General features: G+C 36.0%; 2 protein-coding genes across 2 annotated transcripts; one reads left to right on the top strand and one right to left on the bottom strand.

Annotated features, from left to right (window-relative positions):
• Window positions 1–247: 247 nt before the first annotated feature.
• On the bottom strand, window positions 248–1,191 carry LOC101432058 (olfactory receptor 5G25-like). Its single transcript, XM_012530057.2, is given in 2 exon segments — window positions 248–867; window positions 870–1,191. Coding segments are annotated over 2 exon segments (942 nt in total).
• An 18,077-nt stretch (window positions 1,192–19,268) lies between these two features.
• On the top strand, window positions 19,269–20,213 carry LOC101419594 (olfactory receptor 5G3-like). Its single transcript, XM_004471068.1, has one exon. The coding sequence runs from the start codon at window positions 19,269–19,271 to the stop codon at window positions 20,211–20,213; it is 945 nt and encodes a 314-aa protein (XP_004471125.1).

The following is a 20,213-nucleotide window of genomic DNA, read 5'->3' as shown; positions in this document are numbered from 1 at the left end:
TTGAGAATATGTTATATCATTGTGGGATTCTCTATTCCTCATCTCAGTTTAGAGTTCTAAGTCTCATTCCTACTGAATGAGATTTGAGAATACAGAAATGAGAAAATTGTTGCCTAAGGATACTGTGTGACTTGTCAATTACACAGAGTAAGAAAGAATGAATCTTGCATTAAACATAAGGGTCCTGACACCCAGTCCAGTATTCCTTCCTCTCTAATGTATTATATCTCAAGCTACAGTATTCGGTTTACCTCCCTGCAAGAAACTTCTTCCTTTCAAATGTCCTTCTGAATGAATCTTTTACTTCCTTGTTTCTCAAGCTGTAGATAAGTGGGTTCAACATGGGGATCACTGCTGTGTAGAACACAGATACCACTTTATTGATGTCCAGGGAGAAACTAGAACTTGGGCCTACATAGATAAAGAAGAGTATCCCATAAAGGATGGAGACAGCTGTCAGGTGTGAAGAGCAAGTGGAAAAGGCTTTGCGTATCCCATCAGCAGAGTGGATGCTCAGGATGGCAATGACAATGTAAATGTAGAAGATCAAGATGAGCACACCGCTGAGTACTCCTAGGGCTCCAGCCAAGATGAAAAGTAAAAATTTATTGATGCGGGTGTCTGCACATGCCAGAGAGAGAACAGGAAGCAGATCACAGAAAATGTGATTGATGATATTTGGACCACAGTAGGTTAGGTGGAAGGTGAAAGTCGTATGGGTCGTGGTGCTCATAAGTCCAATGGCATAGGGCCCTACCACCAGCTGCACATAGATCTGCTGGGACATAATGAGTGTGTAGAACAAAGGTTTACAGATGGCCATACAGTGATCATATGCCATGGAAGCCAGGAGGAAACATTCAGTACTACAAACTGACCAAAAAACCATAACTGGGCAGCACAACCAAAAAAAGAGATTACTTTTTCCTGCAAAAAGATGTCAGTCAACATCTTAAGACCAATGACAGAGGAGGAGCAGATGTCCACAAAGGACAAGTGGCTGAGAAAAAAGCACATGGGAGTGTGGAGTTGAGAATCCATCCAAATGAGAGCAATCATCCCCAAGTTTCCCAGAAGAATAACAAGATAAACAAAAAGAAATACCAGGAAGAGAGCAACCTGTTGCTGGAAACTATTTGTCAAGCCCACAAACAAAAATTCAATCACCAAAGTTTGGTTTCTGTAATCCATTTCTCTGATCTGATATGTTACGAGAAAGAGAAAGATTTTTTACTTAGCAATAAATTTATATTTAAGTACTTCTTCATTTCACATCTGAATTTAGTTTTTATCTTTTAAGTGACTTAGCATAAGCTGACAGATATCCTGCTTGATGATCTGCTAACTATGTGGTAACACAGAGCAAGACACCAAACCCCACTGTACCTCTTCAGTTCCTCTCTTTGTCAACAGAGAATCTTATACAGAATCATAGAATTTTAGAGCTAGAGGCAAACTTTGGAGACTGTTTAAGGCAAGTTCTCTAACTATTCCAGATTACCTTTCTAAAAATGTCTGCTATTGAACCAAGGATGTCTTAAGAAACATTTCATAGGAAAGGCATTAAGTGAACTCAATGCATTCAGGCTGATATCTCTCCTCACTTCAGGTAAAGGGTAAATAGGTGTTAGGAGCATACCTTCCTCCTATTCCTTTAGATGCTATAATAACAGTTAACTGAATTTTCTACAACACAACATCTGATCTGAAAGAAGGGAGGACAGGCTTAGGCAAGAGAATTTGGCTTTGGAGTAGGGATCGAAGTCCTCAACAGCATCTCCTCCGTGCTACCCGCATTCCTTCATATCACTGGAGTCTACACCTATTAATTCAGTAACTGTCTATCAAATGGATACCAGAGAAGAGACTATTTGCTGAAAGTTGAGTAGGTGCTTTGACCCAATCAGTGTATCAGGCTCTTGGGAGAGAAAAACAACTGTTTTAAGAATGAAAGGAGCACTCCTGTGCATTTATCCCAGAGAAATAAAAATGTCCGTCCACAAAAAAAAACCCGTACAAGATTGCTCATAGCAGTTTTATTTGTAATGACCCCAAAACAGAAACAACTGAAGTATCTTAAAATAGGTGAACAGTAACCAAACCATGGAACATCCATACCATGGAATAGAACTCAGCAATAAAGAGGAACTAAATATCAGTACATGCAACATTTGGATATATATCAAGGATATTGAGCTGAACGGAAAAAAAAAATCTCATAAATTCACATGTTCTATGATACCATTTAAATAACATTTTGAAATGGCAAAAGTATAGATATAGACATGTTATTGGTTGCCAGAGATTAGGGAGGGTGGTAGGGAAGGTGGTGAAAGGAATAACTCTGTGTCCTAAGTGTGGCAATGGCTACACAAATTTATACATGTGATAAAATGGCAGAGAACTATATACACACATCGTTCTAATATCAGTTTCCAGGTTCTGATGTTGTTCTATAGTTACATAAATGTAGAAATTGAGAGAAATTGGATGAAGAGTACTCGGGACCTCTCTAAGCTAGCTTCAAATTATCCTATGAATTTATAATTACTTCAAAATTAAAAGTGAAGAAAAGGGAATGAAAAGGAATGGAGGAAAAGGAGAATTGAGGACAGAGAAAATGAGGATAATTAAAAAGGGGAGTATGAATTTTGGATCTGATTCCAACAGTACTTTTGCACAAAAATGTTCACAGGACATGAGAGAAGAGAAGTATGCACTGAAAGACTTCAAAGGCTTCTCTCTCTCCTGGTAAGAAAGCTTGGAGAGGGTTGTGTTTAAGCATAGAAATTAATTAAATGAAAAGCTGCTTGGTGGGAAGCGGCTGTGGCTAAATCAGTTGGGCTTTCATCTACCATATGGGAGGCCCTGGGTTCACATCCCAGGGCCTCCTTGTGAAGGCAAGTTGGTCCATGCCCACGCCACAGAGAGCTGATGCAGCAAGATGATGCAACAAAGGGGGACAAGCAGACACAGAAAAGATGCACAGCGAATGGACACAGAGAACAGACAGCAAAACAAGCCACAATGGGGGGGGAGGGACAAATAAATAAATCTTTTTAAAAAAGCTGCTGGCATCTTGTGGTTGCACAGGCAATGGGACTTAGGAAAGAAAAGGGCTTGCAGGGGGTTAACTTTAGAATAGGTAGAAAGACTATATCTTAATATTAAAATGTTTCAAGAATTTATTATATTCTGAAGAGAGGAAGTCTTCAGGTCATTTATATTTTTTCTTATTACACTAAGAAGATGGAAACAAACGCTTAAAATGTCAAAGTAAATTGAGGTTATGGAAGATTTATTTTGATAATTAGGAAACTAAAATATTCATACACATTTATGATGTGTAACTGCCTCTGTAAACAAAGGTCATGAAGTAATACACCATTGATAATAGCTGTGCATTTAAAATTCTGTATTCTACTTGGAATCCTAAAAAGTACAAATAATAGTTGTTGACAGTAGAATAGTGTATTAAGCTGTACTGTTCTCAGCCTGACCCAGTCCAGAGATTCTAACAGAGAAAAACCATGTATGATGAGTGAATTTGTGAATTTGGGCAGAAGCTGAATGGGACCTCAGGTCAGCTGATTCAGAGGTCTGTTTTCTATTGATACCCAATCTAAGTAAAAAGTAAGAAATTAAGATCCAAATAAGCAATGGCTCCTTAAATCTAACAGTCAAGGAGTCTGTAGATCTTCGAGGACATTTCAGTATCTTTATGCCAAACACAAATTTCATCTAGATGTACATTCAAGTCAGATCACTGAAACCAAAAAAGACACAGACTACACATTATTATTTGTATCAAATTATTCTCCCAGTGAGTTTAGAGATTACTTTTTTCTAGGCTTCTAAACTCATTTTTTCAATTTAGGAAATCATTTGACTTATATGTCTGAGGGCAATTTAAGAACTCTTAACTCACCAGTCTGAAGAGAAAAACCACTGAACTCTTTGTTTACCCATGTCAAAGTGACTTACAGAACTAACAGTTGCTGATATAAAAATAAATTACCCTTTAAAAAAAGATACTGGTCATTCTTCTGAGCTCCTTTGGGTGTCTAGCAAGATAAACAATACAGTGATGCCACCTCGCAAAATGGACCTTCCAAAAGTACTTTGAGAAAGAGTTCACTGACTGTCAATTCCACACAGAACACAGGAGAGATTTTTCTAAAGAGCCATTGGTAAATTGGAGCCAACTCTCTTAGGGAATCAAAACCTCAGGAGATTAAGACTATAGGGAAAATATTAAAAAGTTATATTTTGAGAAAGTAGTTTCAGAAGCTTTGAATCCACTGTGATTGCACAAAATACAGCACTTTCTCCCTTTGGTAACCCATTCCCTTGGGTAATTTTGAGCCTTTCTTGGCTGCATGATGAGCACCTGCACTTGGTGCTAGACAGATTTAAGAATTCTAAAATAGAGCCCTTCATCAAAGAGATCACACTCAGCTGTGGATTCTGAGAGCACAGAGGTAATAGGGGCAACGTGATTGGCTCAGGAGTTACAAGGAGGGAGAGATCATTGGAACCAGAAAAATTTGGAAATGGTGTCATAATAATGATGATTCTCAAAGGGAGCTAAGATATAGGATAAATAAGAATTAATTATAGAATGGAATCTAGTCTAGGTTACCAGAGGAAGGGGTGGGGATAGGAATGGGAAGTTAAGGCTTAGAATGTACAGGGTTTTTACTTGGAACCACAGAAATGAATTGGTAATGGATGGTGGTGATGGTAGCACAGCACTGCAAACACTATTAACAATACCAAAATACATGTATGGATGTGATTAAAGGGGGAAATGTTACAGTGTATATATGGTAACAGAATAAAAATTTTTAAAAATCCATGAAGCTACACTGCACTTGAAACCTAAGTTAAACCATGGACTGTAATTAATAGTACAATTATAAATATGTGTTATCATCAACAGTAACAAATATTTCACACCAATGCCAGGTGTTAATAACAGGGTGCTGTATGGGGATCCTGTATTTTATACATGATTCTTCTGTAAACCCACAACTTCTCTAATAAAGGGGGGAAAAGATGACACAATTCACATGTTCTGAAAGATGAAAAGTATTTAAACATAAACTTATAAAACTACAATTAACATATTGTGTCCTTCTTGTGCAAATTTTCAAAAAAAATTGAAAAATTTGGGCTTAGAAATGACAAAGGGAAATAAAATATGTCTTTCCTATTTTTATCTAGAGAGCTCATCAGCATCTTTGTCAGCCAGGATTTTGCCTTGTTTACTGACTTTGTTCTGTCTTCACTCTGTAACATGTCCCACAACCACTGTTACAGGTCACCTCTTAGATGGCCATTGCTTACTTTGAGACCTGAAGTATTGTCTGTCTTTCTAACTGTTCATTAAACATTGATGATGCAAAATCTAGTAAACAGAATTTAGGAGGACAGCCATAAGCAATTCCAAAGTCTCTTTCTGGAATTGCTATTTCTACTCCTAATCATGTTTGTCTAGCTCTAACCGTTGCTGTTCTGATATCCTAATATATTATTCTGCCTAGAATTCTCTTCTTTTTTTTTTTGGATTCCACCAATTTATTAAACAAACAAAATTAATACTAGCATTACTGAATATAATATTAATAGAAAATTGCAGGAAGACTCTAAGTACAGTACCGCAATTATAAAGAACACAGTTTAAATCAGCAATTCTCAAAATTTTTGGCCTCAGAAACTTATTAGATTGAAGACCCCAAAGAGTTGTTTATTTATAATTATTGTGCTAGATATTAAATCTAAGAAATTTTTAAATATTTAATTATTTTAAAATAATAATAAACATACTGTGTATTAATAGAAATAGCATATTTTAATGAAAAATAATTACATTTTCCAAAATAAAAAAATTTAGTGACAAGAGTGGCATTTACATTTTTGCAAATCTCTTTAGTACCTGGCTAAGTAGAAGAAAATTAGATCCCTGCTTTGCTTCTGCTTTCAGGCTGTGGCAATGTGTTGTTCTGGTTGAAGAATATGAAGGTCTGGCTTCACACAGCTTAACTGGGAAGCTACAGTTTCCAGTGTGAACCCCTTCTTCATCTAGTTGCCACTGATGTGGTCGACTAGCCTCTGGAACACAACCATCTTTCTTTCTCCTAAACTTTGCTGTTGTTTGTTCATGTTAATTTTTGTCTACTTGTCCTGAGTAGATGTCTGGAGAGATTGCTGACCCAGATCTTCCTTACAACACATGCAAGGGTCTTCTTCTCTGAAAGAAGTTGCTTAAGCCCCAAATCTGTCTCTGCTCCCAACGAACTCCAGCGCCACTCCTAGAATTCTCTTCTAACCGTATTTATCTGACTAGCTCTACTTGATTTTCATATTTTTTTTAAAGTATTACTTCAACTTAGAGAATTCCCTTGTTGAGGATTGAATCATGTACCCACCAAAGGCATGCTCAGGCTCCAAGCCCTGGAAGGTGTGAACCCACTTGTAAATAAGACCTGTATAGATGTTATTAGTTAAGTTGCACCCAAACTGAATGAGGGTGGCCCTTAATCCAATATAGCTGGAGTCCTTTAAGCAAAGGAATTGGACATGAAAGGAGAAAGCCATGGGGAGAAGCTGGAAGTCAAAGGAACCTGGAGGAGAAAGGAGAAGACATTGTCAGGTGCTTTACCATGTAACACAAAAGTTGAGGATCATGAATCACCAGCAGCTAGCCCCAGAATGCCTCAGTCTTTGGGGAGAAGAAAATATTGTCTTATTGATGCCTCAACTTGGGGTTTCTCCTAGGCCTCAAAATAGTGAGCCAGTAAATTCCCATTGTTTAAGCCAACCTGTTGTATAGTATTTATTTCAGCAAAGGGTTTCCAAAATTTTTGTTCCACAGACCCCTTTACCAGTCAGGTGGAAACCAGGGACCCTTTACTAAGTCCACATTATACTTCATATTATTTAATAAATATATCACACCCACACCAACATGTCCCCACAAGAATAACATTCCTCTGAATTTCAATTCAAGCTCATGGACCCCTTGTTAAGAACCCCTGCTGAGGTCAGCTAACAGGAAGGTGAGATGGCTAACTACCACACTAGGGAACCAAGAGAGTCCACAACTGCAAGCAGGAGAATCCCATCCATCAGCCATGTGAGATCTAAGCCCCCCTCTCAATTTAGAGGTGGAGCCACAGGGGGCACAGGGGCCACAGGATGGAGGAATAAAATACAGATTAGAGTGGACTTACTGATATTCTATTATAGAATTATTGTGACTATAGCAATGGAAGAAACTGTATCATTGATGTGGAGGCAGTGCCCATAGGAGTTGCTGAGTGCAGGAAGATGGGAGAAGAGGTGTGATATTGGGGGCATTTTCGGTACTTGGAGTTGTCCTGGATGATACTGAAGGGACCGATGCAGGACATTATACATCCTGCCATAACACACTGAATGGACTGGGGACAGTGTAAATTACAACATAAAATATAGTCCATGTGGTGTAGCAGTGCTCCAAAATGTATTCTTCAAATGCAATGAATGTACCACACTGATGAAAAAAGTTGTTGATATGGGAGGAGTAGAGCCTCATATTTTTAATGTAACATTTTGTGTGATCTATGTATCTTTAAAAAAAAAAGACGATAAAATATTTTTAAAAAAGAACCTCTGCTGAGTCTTTGTGTTAAGCAGGGACAGAAATTCACTTGGATATATATTTTTTGTCACCTTGCAAGAGGTTCCTGTTATTTTGTACAGGGTGATGTGTTAAGTTTCATCATCAGGAGCAGGGGAACTATGTCTCAATCAAGGCTTCTACAGACTGAAGCCCCTGATGTGCCTCACTGATTCCCTAGGAGGAGGTAACTTATTTTCACAATGGGCCCCCTTAACTTTAAGTAATATCTGCATGGTTCACATCCACTGGAATGGATTAAGATTAAGATCATGTTTTTCCTGGGGTACAAAATTCAATCTACCACATGTAGCAAAGAAAAACTATTACACACAACAATTTATAATGTTATACTGTACTCTTCTCTTTTTATAATTTTAGAGCCAAACTTTTCCTTCCTTTATTCACTAAACAAATTGCTAAAGTTAATTGTGCCATCCTTTTCACTTGTGGACCTGACATTTTTCTTTTGTGTTAACAAACTGCATTTATTTATTTACATTTTTTTGGAGACATTTTAGGTTTACCAAAAAATACAGAGTTCCCATATTGCAGAAAATAAAGTCCCCATATTGCACCTCTCCACCCCTCCCCCCCGCCCCATTATTCACACCTTGCTTTAATTTGGTACATTTGTTACAATTGATGAAAGAATACTCTAATTGTACTGCCAACTATACTCCATGGTTTATATTAGGGTTCACTGTGTTGTACAACCCTATATTTTTCTTTAATTTGAAACATATACAACCTAAAATTTCCCCTTTTAACCACATTTAAATATATAATTCAGTGCTATTAATTACATTTACAAAGTTGTTCTACCATCACCAAAACTTTTCCATTATCCCAAATAGAAACTGTACAATTTAACCATTCATTTCCCATTCACTACCCTCATCCTGGCCCCTGTTAACCTGAACACCTGTCTTACTATTTGGTTCTTAAATATTAATGATGCAAAAATTTCTTGAAATTGCATATAAAGGTGGATAGCAAGCAGTGAGCCATGATTTTTTGAGAACTTTTTTGTGAATAGTATAGGGGAAGACAACTGCAATGTGTGAGTATAGTGAATGGGAGAATTAAATTAAAAGATCAAGAAAGATTACTGGAAAAAAAAAAGAAAAATTACTGGGAGGGAAGCAGTTTTGGCTCAACTGATAGAGCATCTGCCTACCACATGGGAGGTCCAGGGTTCAAACCCAAGGCCTCCTGACCCATGTATGGTGAGCTGGCCCACGTGCAGTGCTGATGTGTGCAAGGAGTGCCATGCCACACAGGGGTGTCCCTCGCATAGGGAAGCCCCACACGGAAGGCGTGCACCCCCACAAGAAGAACCACCCCATGTGTGAAAAAAAGTGCAGCCTGCCCAGGAATGGCACCACACACACAGAGAACTGACGTAGCAAGATGATGCAACAAAAAGAGACACTGACAAGAACACAGGTGGACACAGAACAACACACAGCAAATGGACACAGAGAAAGGGACAACCTGGGAGGGGGGAGGGGAGAGAAATAAAATTTAAAAATAAATAAATAAATAAATAAAAAGTCAGTGAAAGATTACTGGGTATATGTATTATATGATAAATATTACTTTGTGTATATGTCATCATGTTCACATAATTCAAGCAAAAGATTTGAGTCATTTTGAAATTCCTTTTGACTACATGAGCTATATTTTATGTACTATAATAAATTGAATAAGATCAAACTAACTTTACTCACTGTGATAAAGCCCATTTGGTCATGGCATTAATATTTTTATATGTTTCTGAATTCTGTTTTCTATTAATAGTATTTTATAGAAAATTTTTGCATCTACATTCAAAAGGAATATTGATCTGCAATTTTCTTGTGAAATTTTCTATGGTTTTGGTATTAGGGTAATTCTGGTCTCATAGAATGAGTTTGCTGTGTTGCCTCCCCTTATATATTTTTTATATATAAAAATAATACATATATATATCCTTTCTGGAAGAATTTGAGAAGGATTGGTGTTAGTTCTTCTTTAAGTGCTTGGTAGGATTCATTAATAAAGTCATGTGGACAAATTATCTTGTTTAACATGCCATAGAAGCAATGAGATTTCCTTGTCAGTTACATTATTTTTGTAACTAACTCTTCTCAAATATTTTACTTTTGAAAATTATCAGTAGTAAGTTAATAGGCCAACTATAGCCATTTCAAGTCTTTTCCATCTATGGATCATTTTTTGTTTTGTCATGATGCTTCCCTGAAGGTCTACAATCAGCAAAAGGCCAGAATGGTTTTATCTTTAGCAAAGGATTGCCTCAGAGTCCCGTGGAAAAGGACTATGCCAGGTACTTTGGGGTATAGGTTTCTGAGAACATCACTTAAACAACTTTGGGATCATACCGGTGGACTGAGTTGGGATACCCCAAGCTCTAGTTAGGAATTATGTGGGTTCATGAGACTGCTAACCCGAGACCCAGTGGAACAAGAATGAATTACAGTTCATGCAGTACTGGATGACCTGGTAAGGGCTGATTGCAGTTTTCGTTTGGAATTTTAATGATGTTCTTCTAACTTTTGGATATACACAGAGCCCCTTCTCTTTCCTCTTAAGCTATCTATAACTAATAACAATTTATTATACTCTGCTTTTAAAACTGAAGTAAAGAATTTTAAAATGATAGCTTATTTTCTGTGCCTGAGCCCTCCAGAATTCAGAAATTCTTTTTGAATCTTATTTTTATAGCAATATAGTTACTGGTAAAGGTTCAATAATAATGTCCTTTTTATCTAGAGAATAACTGGAAACATTAATTATGCAACCAAGGCCTTGCCTGGAATATCATATTTGAGAATGATACTCATTTAATCAGATATGACCAGTCACTTTTATGAAACCAAGGTTGAGTTTATGAAGCCAATTCTTACAAAAATTGATCTAGGAAAATTCACCTAGTACCTGGTTTACAGGTTTTGCAGCCTTACAGATCAGTAAAGCAGATCACTTTCTAGCAGACCCAGGAAACTTAAAATATTTCATCCAATTGATGAATATTGTAGGTGGCAAATTCTTGGCTTAACTTCCTAGCATCAAGGAACTTTTAAAAGTCCAAACTGAGGTTCCTTATGTAAACCTTCAGAAAAGCAAAATTACAAAAACCCATATGTAAAATCATCACTCTTGCTGCACCTAAGTAAATGAGCAGGACAAAAGTAATGAAACCCAACCTAATTTATGATTAGGAATAAATTTTTTTTAGATATTTTTATTTTAAAAAATTATGCTTAAAATATAAAATTTGCCTTTGAAATCACTGTAGGTGTACAATTCAGTGGCTTTAATAACATTCACAATGTCGTGCAACTATAACCACTATCTAGTTCCAAAAATTTTCATCATCATAGTTATTTTAAATCTATCTGAAAACATTCATCAGGGTCTTCTGTGGATCTCTTTCCATTGTTTATAGTCTATTGCTTCACTTGGCTTCCAATTATGCTGTCTCATCTTTTTATATGCCTCTTTATTTTTTATTTTATCCAAGGCTTTGAAAATTGAAGTGAAATTTGAGGCCTAATATAATAATATTCTAGAGATGGCTTATGTTTGTTTCTACCAGGTGAAAGAGCAATTAGCAATCTGTGATAACCTTAATAAATCAGTTACTGAGATGAAGACCAATCTACTTTTGGTTCTTACTATCTCTAGTGTGTTGCCCTTTGAGGTACTAACCCAGGTCTTGGTGATGGGAACCACCAAGGGTCTTTCTCTGCAGAGTCTTGAACTGTCTTTTTATCCAAGATATTCTCAGCCCATTGGCCACCTTTTCTAGAATTGGCTGATGCATCTTGGGGAAAGTGGCTATAAGAGTTGGGCTCTGCATCCTGAGTTCCCTTCATTTCTTTCATTATCTTAGTCATGATTTCCATTCACGTTAGCTTTCTTAAGCTTTCAAAAAGATTCAACAACTGTTCAACAATTGTTCAATATTTCTCATTATTCTTGGTGAGGGAGATCATCCAGATAATATAGACTACCACCACTGGAAGCAGAACTCCACACTGTGTCTTTTTGACATGATCCCATTGATATTTGAGACACTCCTGGCTCCTTGGCACAACAGTCTTAATGCCCACTGCTGGGGAAGCCATGAACACATGTTCAGTGGTCATTTTCCAAGGCTCACCAACCCCTGCCTCCTTTTATATTGTGTGCAGATGTCTCAGTCTGTTTTTATTCCATAGGCAGGGGAGATGTTAGGCCTATGAGAAGGCCTGAATGTGTACCTTAAACTGGGAAACCAGGAACGTTCAGCCCCAGGGGCTTTTAGGGCAGGAACTCTTAGTGTCAGGACTCCCTCCCTCTGGGGTGGATAAATATTCAGCCCTCAAGCAGCACAGGTTTATCTCTTCTCTCCAACAAGCAGTGGTATGTGCAATGAACCTAACCGGAGCAGATGGCCTCCCTGGGAGACCATGAAAGATGGGAACTCTTCCCCTGCTCTTTTGGACACTTGGTGTTTTGTAAATAATAAAGCAGTCAGTTGCTGAAAGTTCCTATTGGGCCTGAGCCTGTGTTGCCATGATACACCATGAAGCAAATCACTACACACTCACTTTGTACTTTTCTTGCAGTAGACCGTAATTCTGTTATTTTTTCAGAGTCCTAGTCTTTTTAGAAAGGAATAGTGTTTAGAAATCAGAAAATGGGTGCTAGGGATGCTGAATGCAATTGGAGTGTCATTATTTCTAATTGGAATGCTATTATTTCTAGATCCTCTTGGTATAGAAAGCTAGGAAATATGTTTTTAAAAGATATAGTTTAAATTTATATTTGTAATTCAAATTTAACATTACAGTTTATTTCTTAGCTCCATTTTTTAATCTTTAATTAAAATCTTGGTTCCTAATATCACTAAAATTTATTTGATGCTTTACTTACAAGATACATGAAATACTTTTGAAATCATAATACCAAGATTACTACTAATGATATAACTATTGAGTGAAGCTTAAGTTTTCCTGAAGTGGTTTTGAACTTAGAGTATGTTTAAGGAGTATTTAAAGAATGTGTTTCAAAAGTTACTTGATGTAATTATTTTTACCTATGATTATAAATTTTTGGATTTATTTTTGCCTTTTTTATTTCATTTCTATCAGTTTTTGCTTTGTGCATTTTTAATATCAGTTATTATATGCATAAACATTTAGTATTGTTTCGTCTTCTTGATGAATTGACCCCTTTATCATTATGTAATGACTTTATTTATTCCTGGTAATATTCTTTCTTTAAAATATACATTAATATAGCCACTGAAGCTTTCTTTTAATTAGTGTTTGCACAGTATATTTTCACCTTTTGAGATAACCTATGTTTATGTATATTTAAAGTACAGTCCTTGTAGGTAGTATATAGTTGGCTCTTATGTTTTTAGCCAAACTGATAATCTGTGCTTTCTAATTGTGTGTTTAGATAATTCTCATTTAAAGTGATTATTGATATGATTATATTTAAGTCCATTATACTAACATTGTTTTTTATTTGTACAATTTCTTAATCCCTTTTCCCTCTTTTCCTGCTTTCTTTTGGATTATCAATTTATAATCTCATAATACATCCTTTGTTGGCTTATTAGCTGTATTTATTTTTCATTATTTTAGTGGTGACTTTATGTGTTATAGTCTGCATCTTTGACTTTATATACTTCATATATAGTGTAAGAATCTAAGATCATAGGTAAAAATAATTACACAATAATTACACAATGCCATATTATTTTCTAGTCTGACTTGTGGAAAAATGCACTAATCTTGACCCAGTATGAGGGCCAGATAGTGTTACCTCTCATCCTCAGGTGCTTCTTTCCTGAGTTGAGGGGAGTTTCCTCAAATGCAGACTTTCAGGATATCAGCATAGAGATGACATTTAAAGCCATGGGATCTGCTGAATACTCAAGAAGGAACATCCCTAGATGTCTACTCTTTTTCTCTGTGCAGCTTTCTCCTCTACAGTACTGTGTTCCATGTACTATAGATGCTTTTGTCTCCTAAAACACACATCTGCATCTCTTCAACTCAAGAGACTGCTGAATTCTGCCTGGGTTTCTAATCCTTATACTTCTGCCTGAAAACTCTCTCAAAGCAGTATGTTGGTACAATTGCAGTATTTACCTTAATATTTTCCTATAATTCAGGGATCATTGTCCTTCTTTGACTGATGTCCAGTATCTTGAAAACTCTTGCTTCATTTACTTTTTCTTTTTTTTTTTTTTTTTCTTGTCATTTTAGGTAGGAGGATAAGTCCCTGTTTCTCCATTTTGGTCTGAAGAAGAAGTCAATAATTTAATTTTTTTCATGTTCTAATTACCCATTAGGCAGTGTATTTAAGGAAGAAATTAGTAGTGAAGGTAAAATTTCAGAATATTAGCATAGAGATGACATTTTGGGATTGGGTGATATTTTCTAGGAAATGAATGAAGATCAAGACAAGAAGAGGTCCAGGGGCTGAGAACTCAGTCTCAATGTTTAAAAGTTGGGAAGAAGTAGACAATCCCCAAAATTACACTGAGAAAGATAGGAATCATGAGAATGCTGCATTTAGAAGCCACTTAGGAAAATTATTTGAAGAAACATGGAGTGGTGAGTAATGTCAAGTACTGCATTAAGTTAAATAATGAGAACTGAAAATTGATCACTGGATTTGGAAATGTAGACATCGTTGGAGTTTTTGGAGTGTTGGGGACAAATGCCTCCTTGGAGTGGGTTCAAGAGAGAAAGTCAGGAGAGGAAGTGGAGGCAGCCCTATAGCCAATATGGAGTGGAGCACAAAAAGGGCTTAGTTCCTGGATGGTACATGAGGGAAAATTGAAGATTCAAGAGTGCAGGCAAATGTATGTATGAAGTACCTGAGTAAGCATCAAGGGCATGGAATCAGATGCAGGATTAGATGGACTGGCTTTAAACATAAATGTGTAGAATATCTTTAGTATAAGTGAAAGATATATGGATACAGGGGCAGATAGTTTGGTGAGGGAAATATGTGGAAAATTGCCTTTCAAATAAACAGAGCTAAGATTTTCTCACCCTGCATTTTATGATCTCTCTGGTTATATATTTAATGCCTGCTCATTTCTATTCAGTTATTTGTGTTATCATTTTTTAAATATCCATTTCTTTCCTGAAAGTTTTTATCCAACTATTGAGGATATTTTTGAAACTTTACGCAACTTACACATAGACATTTTGCTTTTTATTAAAGATAATAAATAAATTATTAAAGATAATAAAGAAAGAAAGAAAGAAGATTGAGAGGTAGAGAATGTAAATTCTTAGACCCAAATACATGACCTAAAACCAGTCACTCCAATCCACAATGACCTCTTCCTCTTAAATCTCAAAATTTATTGTATGAAATTTAGAATTGTTGTTGTAGAATTTTCTAGCTGCCTTTATTGCTAACAGCATATATATTAGAATTTGTTCAGAGTTTAGTTAGTAAAGCCCTGTTCTTTGACATGGCATAAAATGAATGTTTTAAAAGTTAAAAAATATGGTGTATGTCACTGAAATCCAGAAATGTGTTTACTGTTTTTGATCACTTAAAGTATATTACTTGTATAAAGGCATACCTACAGGTAGACCTTGGGAGTCCATTCCCCAAAGGAGTCTTTCTTTGACCATTATAAATAAACATAAAAGAAGGTATTTTTCAAGTCTCTGTGTAGTCAGGTTTCTGCTATTATACATGTTTGATTTTTTCATGTCTGTCCAGTCTCCAAAAACAACCAGTGAACAGGGACAGTGTTTGAATTTTTAATTCCTGTCGCCTTAGCGACATTGTTTCTTCCTCAGCAAAACTCTGCTCTATTTTTCAAAAATGTTTCCAACATAGAAGTATTTTAATCTGGATGGTTTCCTTTAAGAAAAAAAAAAAAACATTGTGAAACAATAGTGACTCTATTACCATGTTATCTATTTTAATCTTCTCTCTATAGATGTAAACTCTTGAGGTTCAGGGATCTTCAGGGATCAAGTGCCAATTTACTCAAAACTTTCAAGAAAAGCATATCCTTTGTATAGTACCCTAGGAGAGTTAACAATACACAAGAAATGATTTTATCTGTGTTGGGAGACCCCAGGTTAATAGGGCAGAGATAACCCCTGTTCTTCATAAGAATATAATAAGTCCTTCTGATATTTTGAGAGAATACCACAGTGGAGACAATTCTTGCGATAACTCAGGATTTTTGAATTTTGGAATTCTTTTTGAAAGAATTAAAAGAAGTGAATAAAGGATATTCTAAAAAAGGTAAGTATGCTGAGTTTTGGGTAAATCAAATTTCCTTAAATGAGATTATTATGAGTATATCACCAGAATCAATTTTTTTTTTTATATTTAGGCTCTCCAAATAGATCATTTTAGCTAAAATATTTATATGCTTGTTTCACCCTGAGCAAAAGGCTTGCACAGTTCTTAAACCCGAATAGAAGGTTACATTTAACTTTTTTTGCATTGTCAAAATGTTTTATCAGGCTCTTCATTTTCATGAGAATTTGGTGATATGAAATGACCAGTGTCCCACTGCAGGTGATTTTGTGATATACAGTGTTTTTCAAAACTAAACACTTTCAATTACATTTCATGGTTTTCCTGCACTTACATGAACTCATTCATGAACAAACAAAATGTTATCTGAAATCGATCATGTTTCTGTCGGAAGCCTAGATTTATATGAGCTATTATTTAAGTAATATTTGCCCCTTTGACTAAAGTAGACTTAATCCCTAGGGAATTCCATACATAGTTTATTGGAGGGATAAAAGACTCATCTATTTTTACCAACCACTATTACACCAATATGGCAATTTATTTCCTATTAAACATTATTTACTATAATAGGACAAAATGGCGTATTAAATTGAATTTGTTTATACAGGTGATTAACTGGGAGGACGTTCAGTAATTCATGTGTATATGTTTCAAGTGAGGGTCTTGTTAAAATACAGAATTAGATTCAATTAGTCTGAAGTGGGTGTGGAGTTTCAGATTCTGCATTTCTAACAAGTTCTCAGAGGACACCAGTGCTCCAGGTTCACGGTATACCCATTGAGTAGAAAGGCTGTTGAATTTTCAGGCGAATATCCCACAATGCCCTACCTTGCTTTCTGTTGATTATGTGAAATGGTCTCTTTCTTTTTTACTAGTATAGTGAGTAACATACTTTTATCAAGAATTTATAAATATTGTCATTTTTATTACGGTCTTGAATTACGTCCATATGAAATCTGAGGAAATTATGGAAATAATCCCATTACTCTGAATTAGAACAATGCATTAATAAGATGACAAACCCAGGTATCCAAATTCTACAGATGAAATCTTCAACCCTAGAACCCTGTAACTTTGTTTTTTTCTGCGATAGTACTGACTGACTGCGAACCAGTCATTGTCTGAGTGCCTCCTCTAAAGCGATGAAGATCTTTATACCTCCCAAACCAGCTATTCATTGTTGGAATTTTGTAATTGCTGACATTTTATTCACCCTCTTCAGCTTAACTTGACTATTTTACAACTTAGACATCCAAAAGCTTTAGCTGCCTTCGTGAGCTGCTCAGAGAAAAAAGTAAAAGCACCATTTTTCATAATAACCCTACATCTGTAATTGTACTGTAGGTATTTAGAGAAAAAGACTGTTTGTTCCCTGATCATATCTGTATCCTAAGGCCCCTGTTTCTAAATAAGGCAGCAATAATCACCTGAGATCACATTCCTGATTTGCTTTTATTTTCATGTTTGTTAGTATGCTTGCTCTTTCCATGTTTCCATGCTGAGAAACAGACTAGCATATATGTTGTCTTCATAGTGGTACAATGAGCTGTCTAAGGATAACATATAGTTAGAAAAACTGTACATGTATTATTGAAATTATAATGATGTTTTTCCTTCTCATTTATTTATCTAAATATCTAATACCTTCCACTCTTCACACACTGTGATAAGTCACAGGGGTATGTACAAATTTTAGTAAAGGAAGTTTGCTTTCTCAAGTTGTTCACTCTATGTTGGGAAATATTGTAGCATATTTGATAAATGCTGTATGAAAGGGGAGCTATGTTGCAATGGAATCATGATGAAAGAGTAACCAATGCTGACCTTGGGTTCAGGAAAAACTTTACAGAGGAGAGAAGGAAAGGAACAGGGAATTACCTATTGGTATTTAATTTAATTAATTTATAACTTTGCATATTTTTAATTCATTTTTTAAAATAGGTCTATGAGTTAAGTATTCTTATTTCATTTTTAATGTGCATCAATAACCTAAAGCCATATATTTAAGAAGAGGCAGAGCCTGAGTCTAATTCTAGGTTTGCTGGGTTCTAAGTCCTTTATATTTCCCTTCTCCTAGGCAGTCCTCATGTGTGGCTGCATTTGAGCTGAGATTTGTTCTTTTCTTCACAGCACCGCTTGCTTCCTGAGATGATGTATGTTTACACATGTATTAATGATACATTTATGTATTTGTTTATAGTTTGCTTCTGATTGGAAAGTTAAGAATGCCTACTCGATAAGGACTTTGTCTTTCATATGAATGTAGCCATAGGGTCCAGGCTTATGCCTAGGACACAGGAAGTTGTCAAAAATGTTTGTTGGATTAAGAAATAAAGAAAAGATACATGAATTCCAGATTTCTAATACTTTCTTTTCTTCTCTATTAGAATCAGTTTCCCTCTCTGTTTGCAACATGCAGTGAACAATGGCAAGTAAAGGGTTTGTATTAGAATGTTGGTAAAACCTGGAATTTTCTAATAATAGGTGTGGGTTTTCTCATCTTAGTCTCTTGAGTTACCAGATCAAGCCGGATGCAATATGGTTTTGAACATTTCATGTATTTTTGCACTTTTCCTGGGCTGTAGATTTAGAGTCAGTCATTATTCTTCCATTTGACTAAAAAGAAATGGAAGCTAGAAGTTGTTTAAATTAGGGGTTCTTAATCTTTTTTGTACCACGGACCCCTTTGCCTGTCAGGTAAAAACCATGAACCCCTTACTAAGTCTACACTATACCATGTATTATTTAATAAATATATAACACCCACACCAACTTTTTCATGCAAAAGTAATGTTTTTTGAATTTCGGTTCAAGCCCACAGACTCCTTGTTATGAATCCCTGGTAAATCATGAAATTAAAGAGCTGGAAGGCAATATTAGAATATCCAGATAAACCTCTATTTACACATAAGATGCATAAAACCAAAGTCATTAAATGTAAACTGCCCAACTAGCAAAATAGCCATATCTAGAACCTAGAAGTTTGACTAATTCCATGATTTTTTGCTGTAGTTCTTAGGATTATTTTTAGTTATTTATAGCATATTACATTTCTTAAAGCTGAGTATCAAATACAAGGGCATTTGTTTAGATCTATCTCTAAAACTTCTTACATGTTTGAAATTTCTAAAAAGTCTAAGTTGAAAAGCCTAAAGAAAATTGAATTCTAAAAACAAACTTTTACAGTATCTGAAGAGAACAATTTAATTGCAGCTCATGGATTAAAAAGACTGTATGGCTCTGTTATTGATTTTTTAAGAAAATTCCTGTTTTTGTTACAGGTTATCACTCACCAATGGGAGATGAGAATCGAACAGAAGTGACTGAATTCCTTTTCATGGGCTTAACCGACCTCCTTCTACCCAAGATTGTTCTCTTTTTGATATTTCTCTTTGTTTATCTTGTTACACTGGGGGGAAACTTGGGGCTGATCACTCTCATTTGGATGGATTCCCGACTCCAGACCCCTATGTACTTTTTTCTCATCCACTTATCCTTTGTGGATATCTGCTCCTCTTCCTCTGTTGCTCCAAAGATGTTGTGTGATACCTTTGTGGAGAGAAAAGTCATCTCCTTTGTGGGTTGTGCCATACAGATGTGGGTTTTTGGTCAGTTTGTAGTGACTGAGTGTTTCCTCTTGGCTGCAATGGCATATGATCGGTATATGGCCATCTGCAACCCTTTGTTGTACCCAGTCATCATGTCCCCACAGGTCTGTGTGCAACTGGTGGTAGGGCCTTATGCCATGGGCATACTAAGTGCCATCACCCACGAGACCTTCACCTTCCACCTACCCTTCTGTGGTCCAAATGTGATCAATCATTTCTTCTGTGACATTCTCCCTGTTCTCTCCCTGGCATGTGCAGACACCCAGATCAATAAATTGGTTCTTTTTATCATGGCTGGATTAATAGGAATACTCAGTGCCCTGATCATACTGGTTTCCTATATTTATATTCTCAAAACCATCTTGAAGATTCAGTCTGCAGAGGGGAGGCGAAAAGCTTTCTCTACCTGCTCTTCTCACATGTCTGCTGTCTGCATTTTGTATGGTACCCTTTTCTTTATCTACATACAGCCCAATTCAAGTTCATCTCAGGATGTTAATAAATTGGTTTCTGCATTCTATACCACACTAATTCCCATGTTGAACCCTCTTATCTACAGCCTGAGGAATGCAGATGTAAAAGATGCATTTAGAAGGGCATTTGTTAGGAAGAATTTTCTTCCAGGAAGGTAA

This window comes from Dasypus novemcinctus, chromosome 10, assembly GCF_030445035.2.
Source record: "Dasypus novemcinctus isolate mDasNov1 chromosome 10, mDasNov1.1.hap2, whole genome shotgun sequence".
Lineage (NCBI taxonomy): Eukaryota > Metazoa > Chordata > Mammalia > Cingulata > Dasypodidae > Dasypus > Dasypus novemcinctus.
Note: the sequence above shows the minus strand (reverse complement) of the source record. Positions and strands in the feature narration are given on the sequence as shown.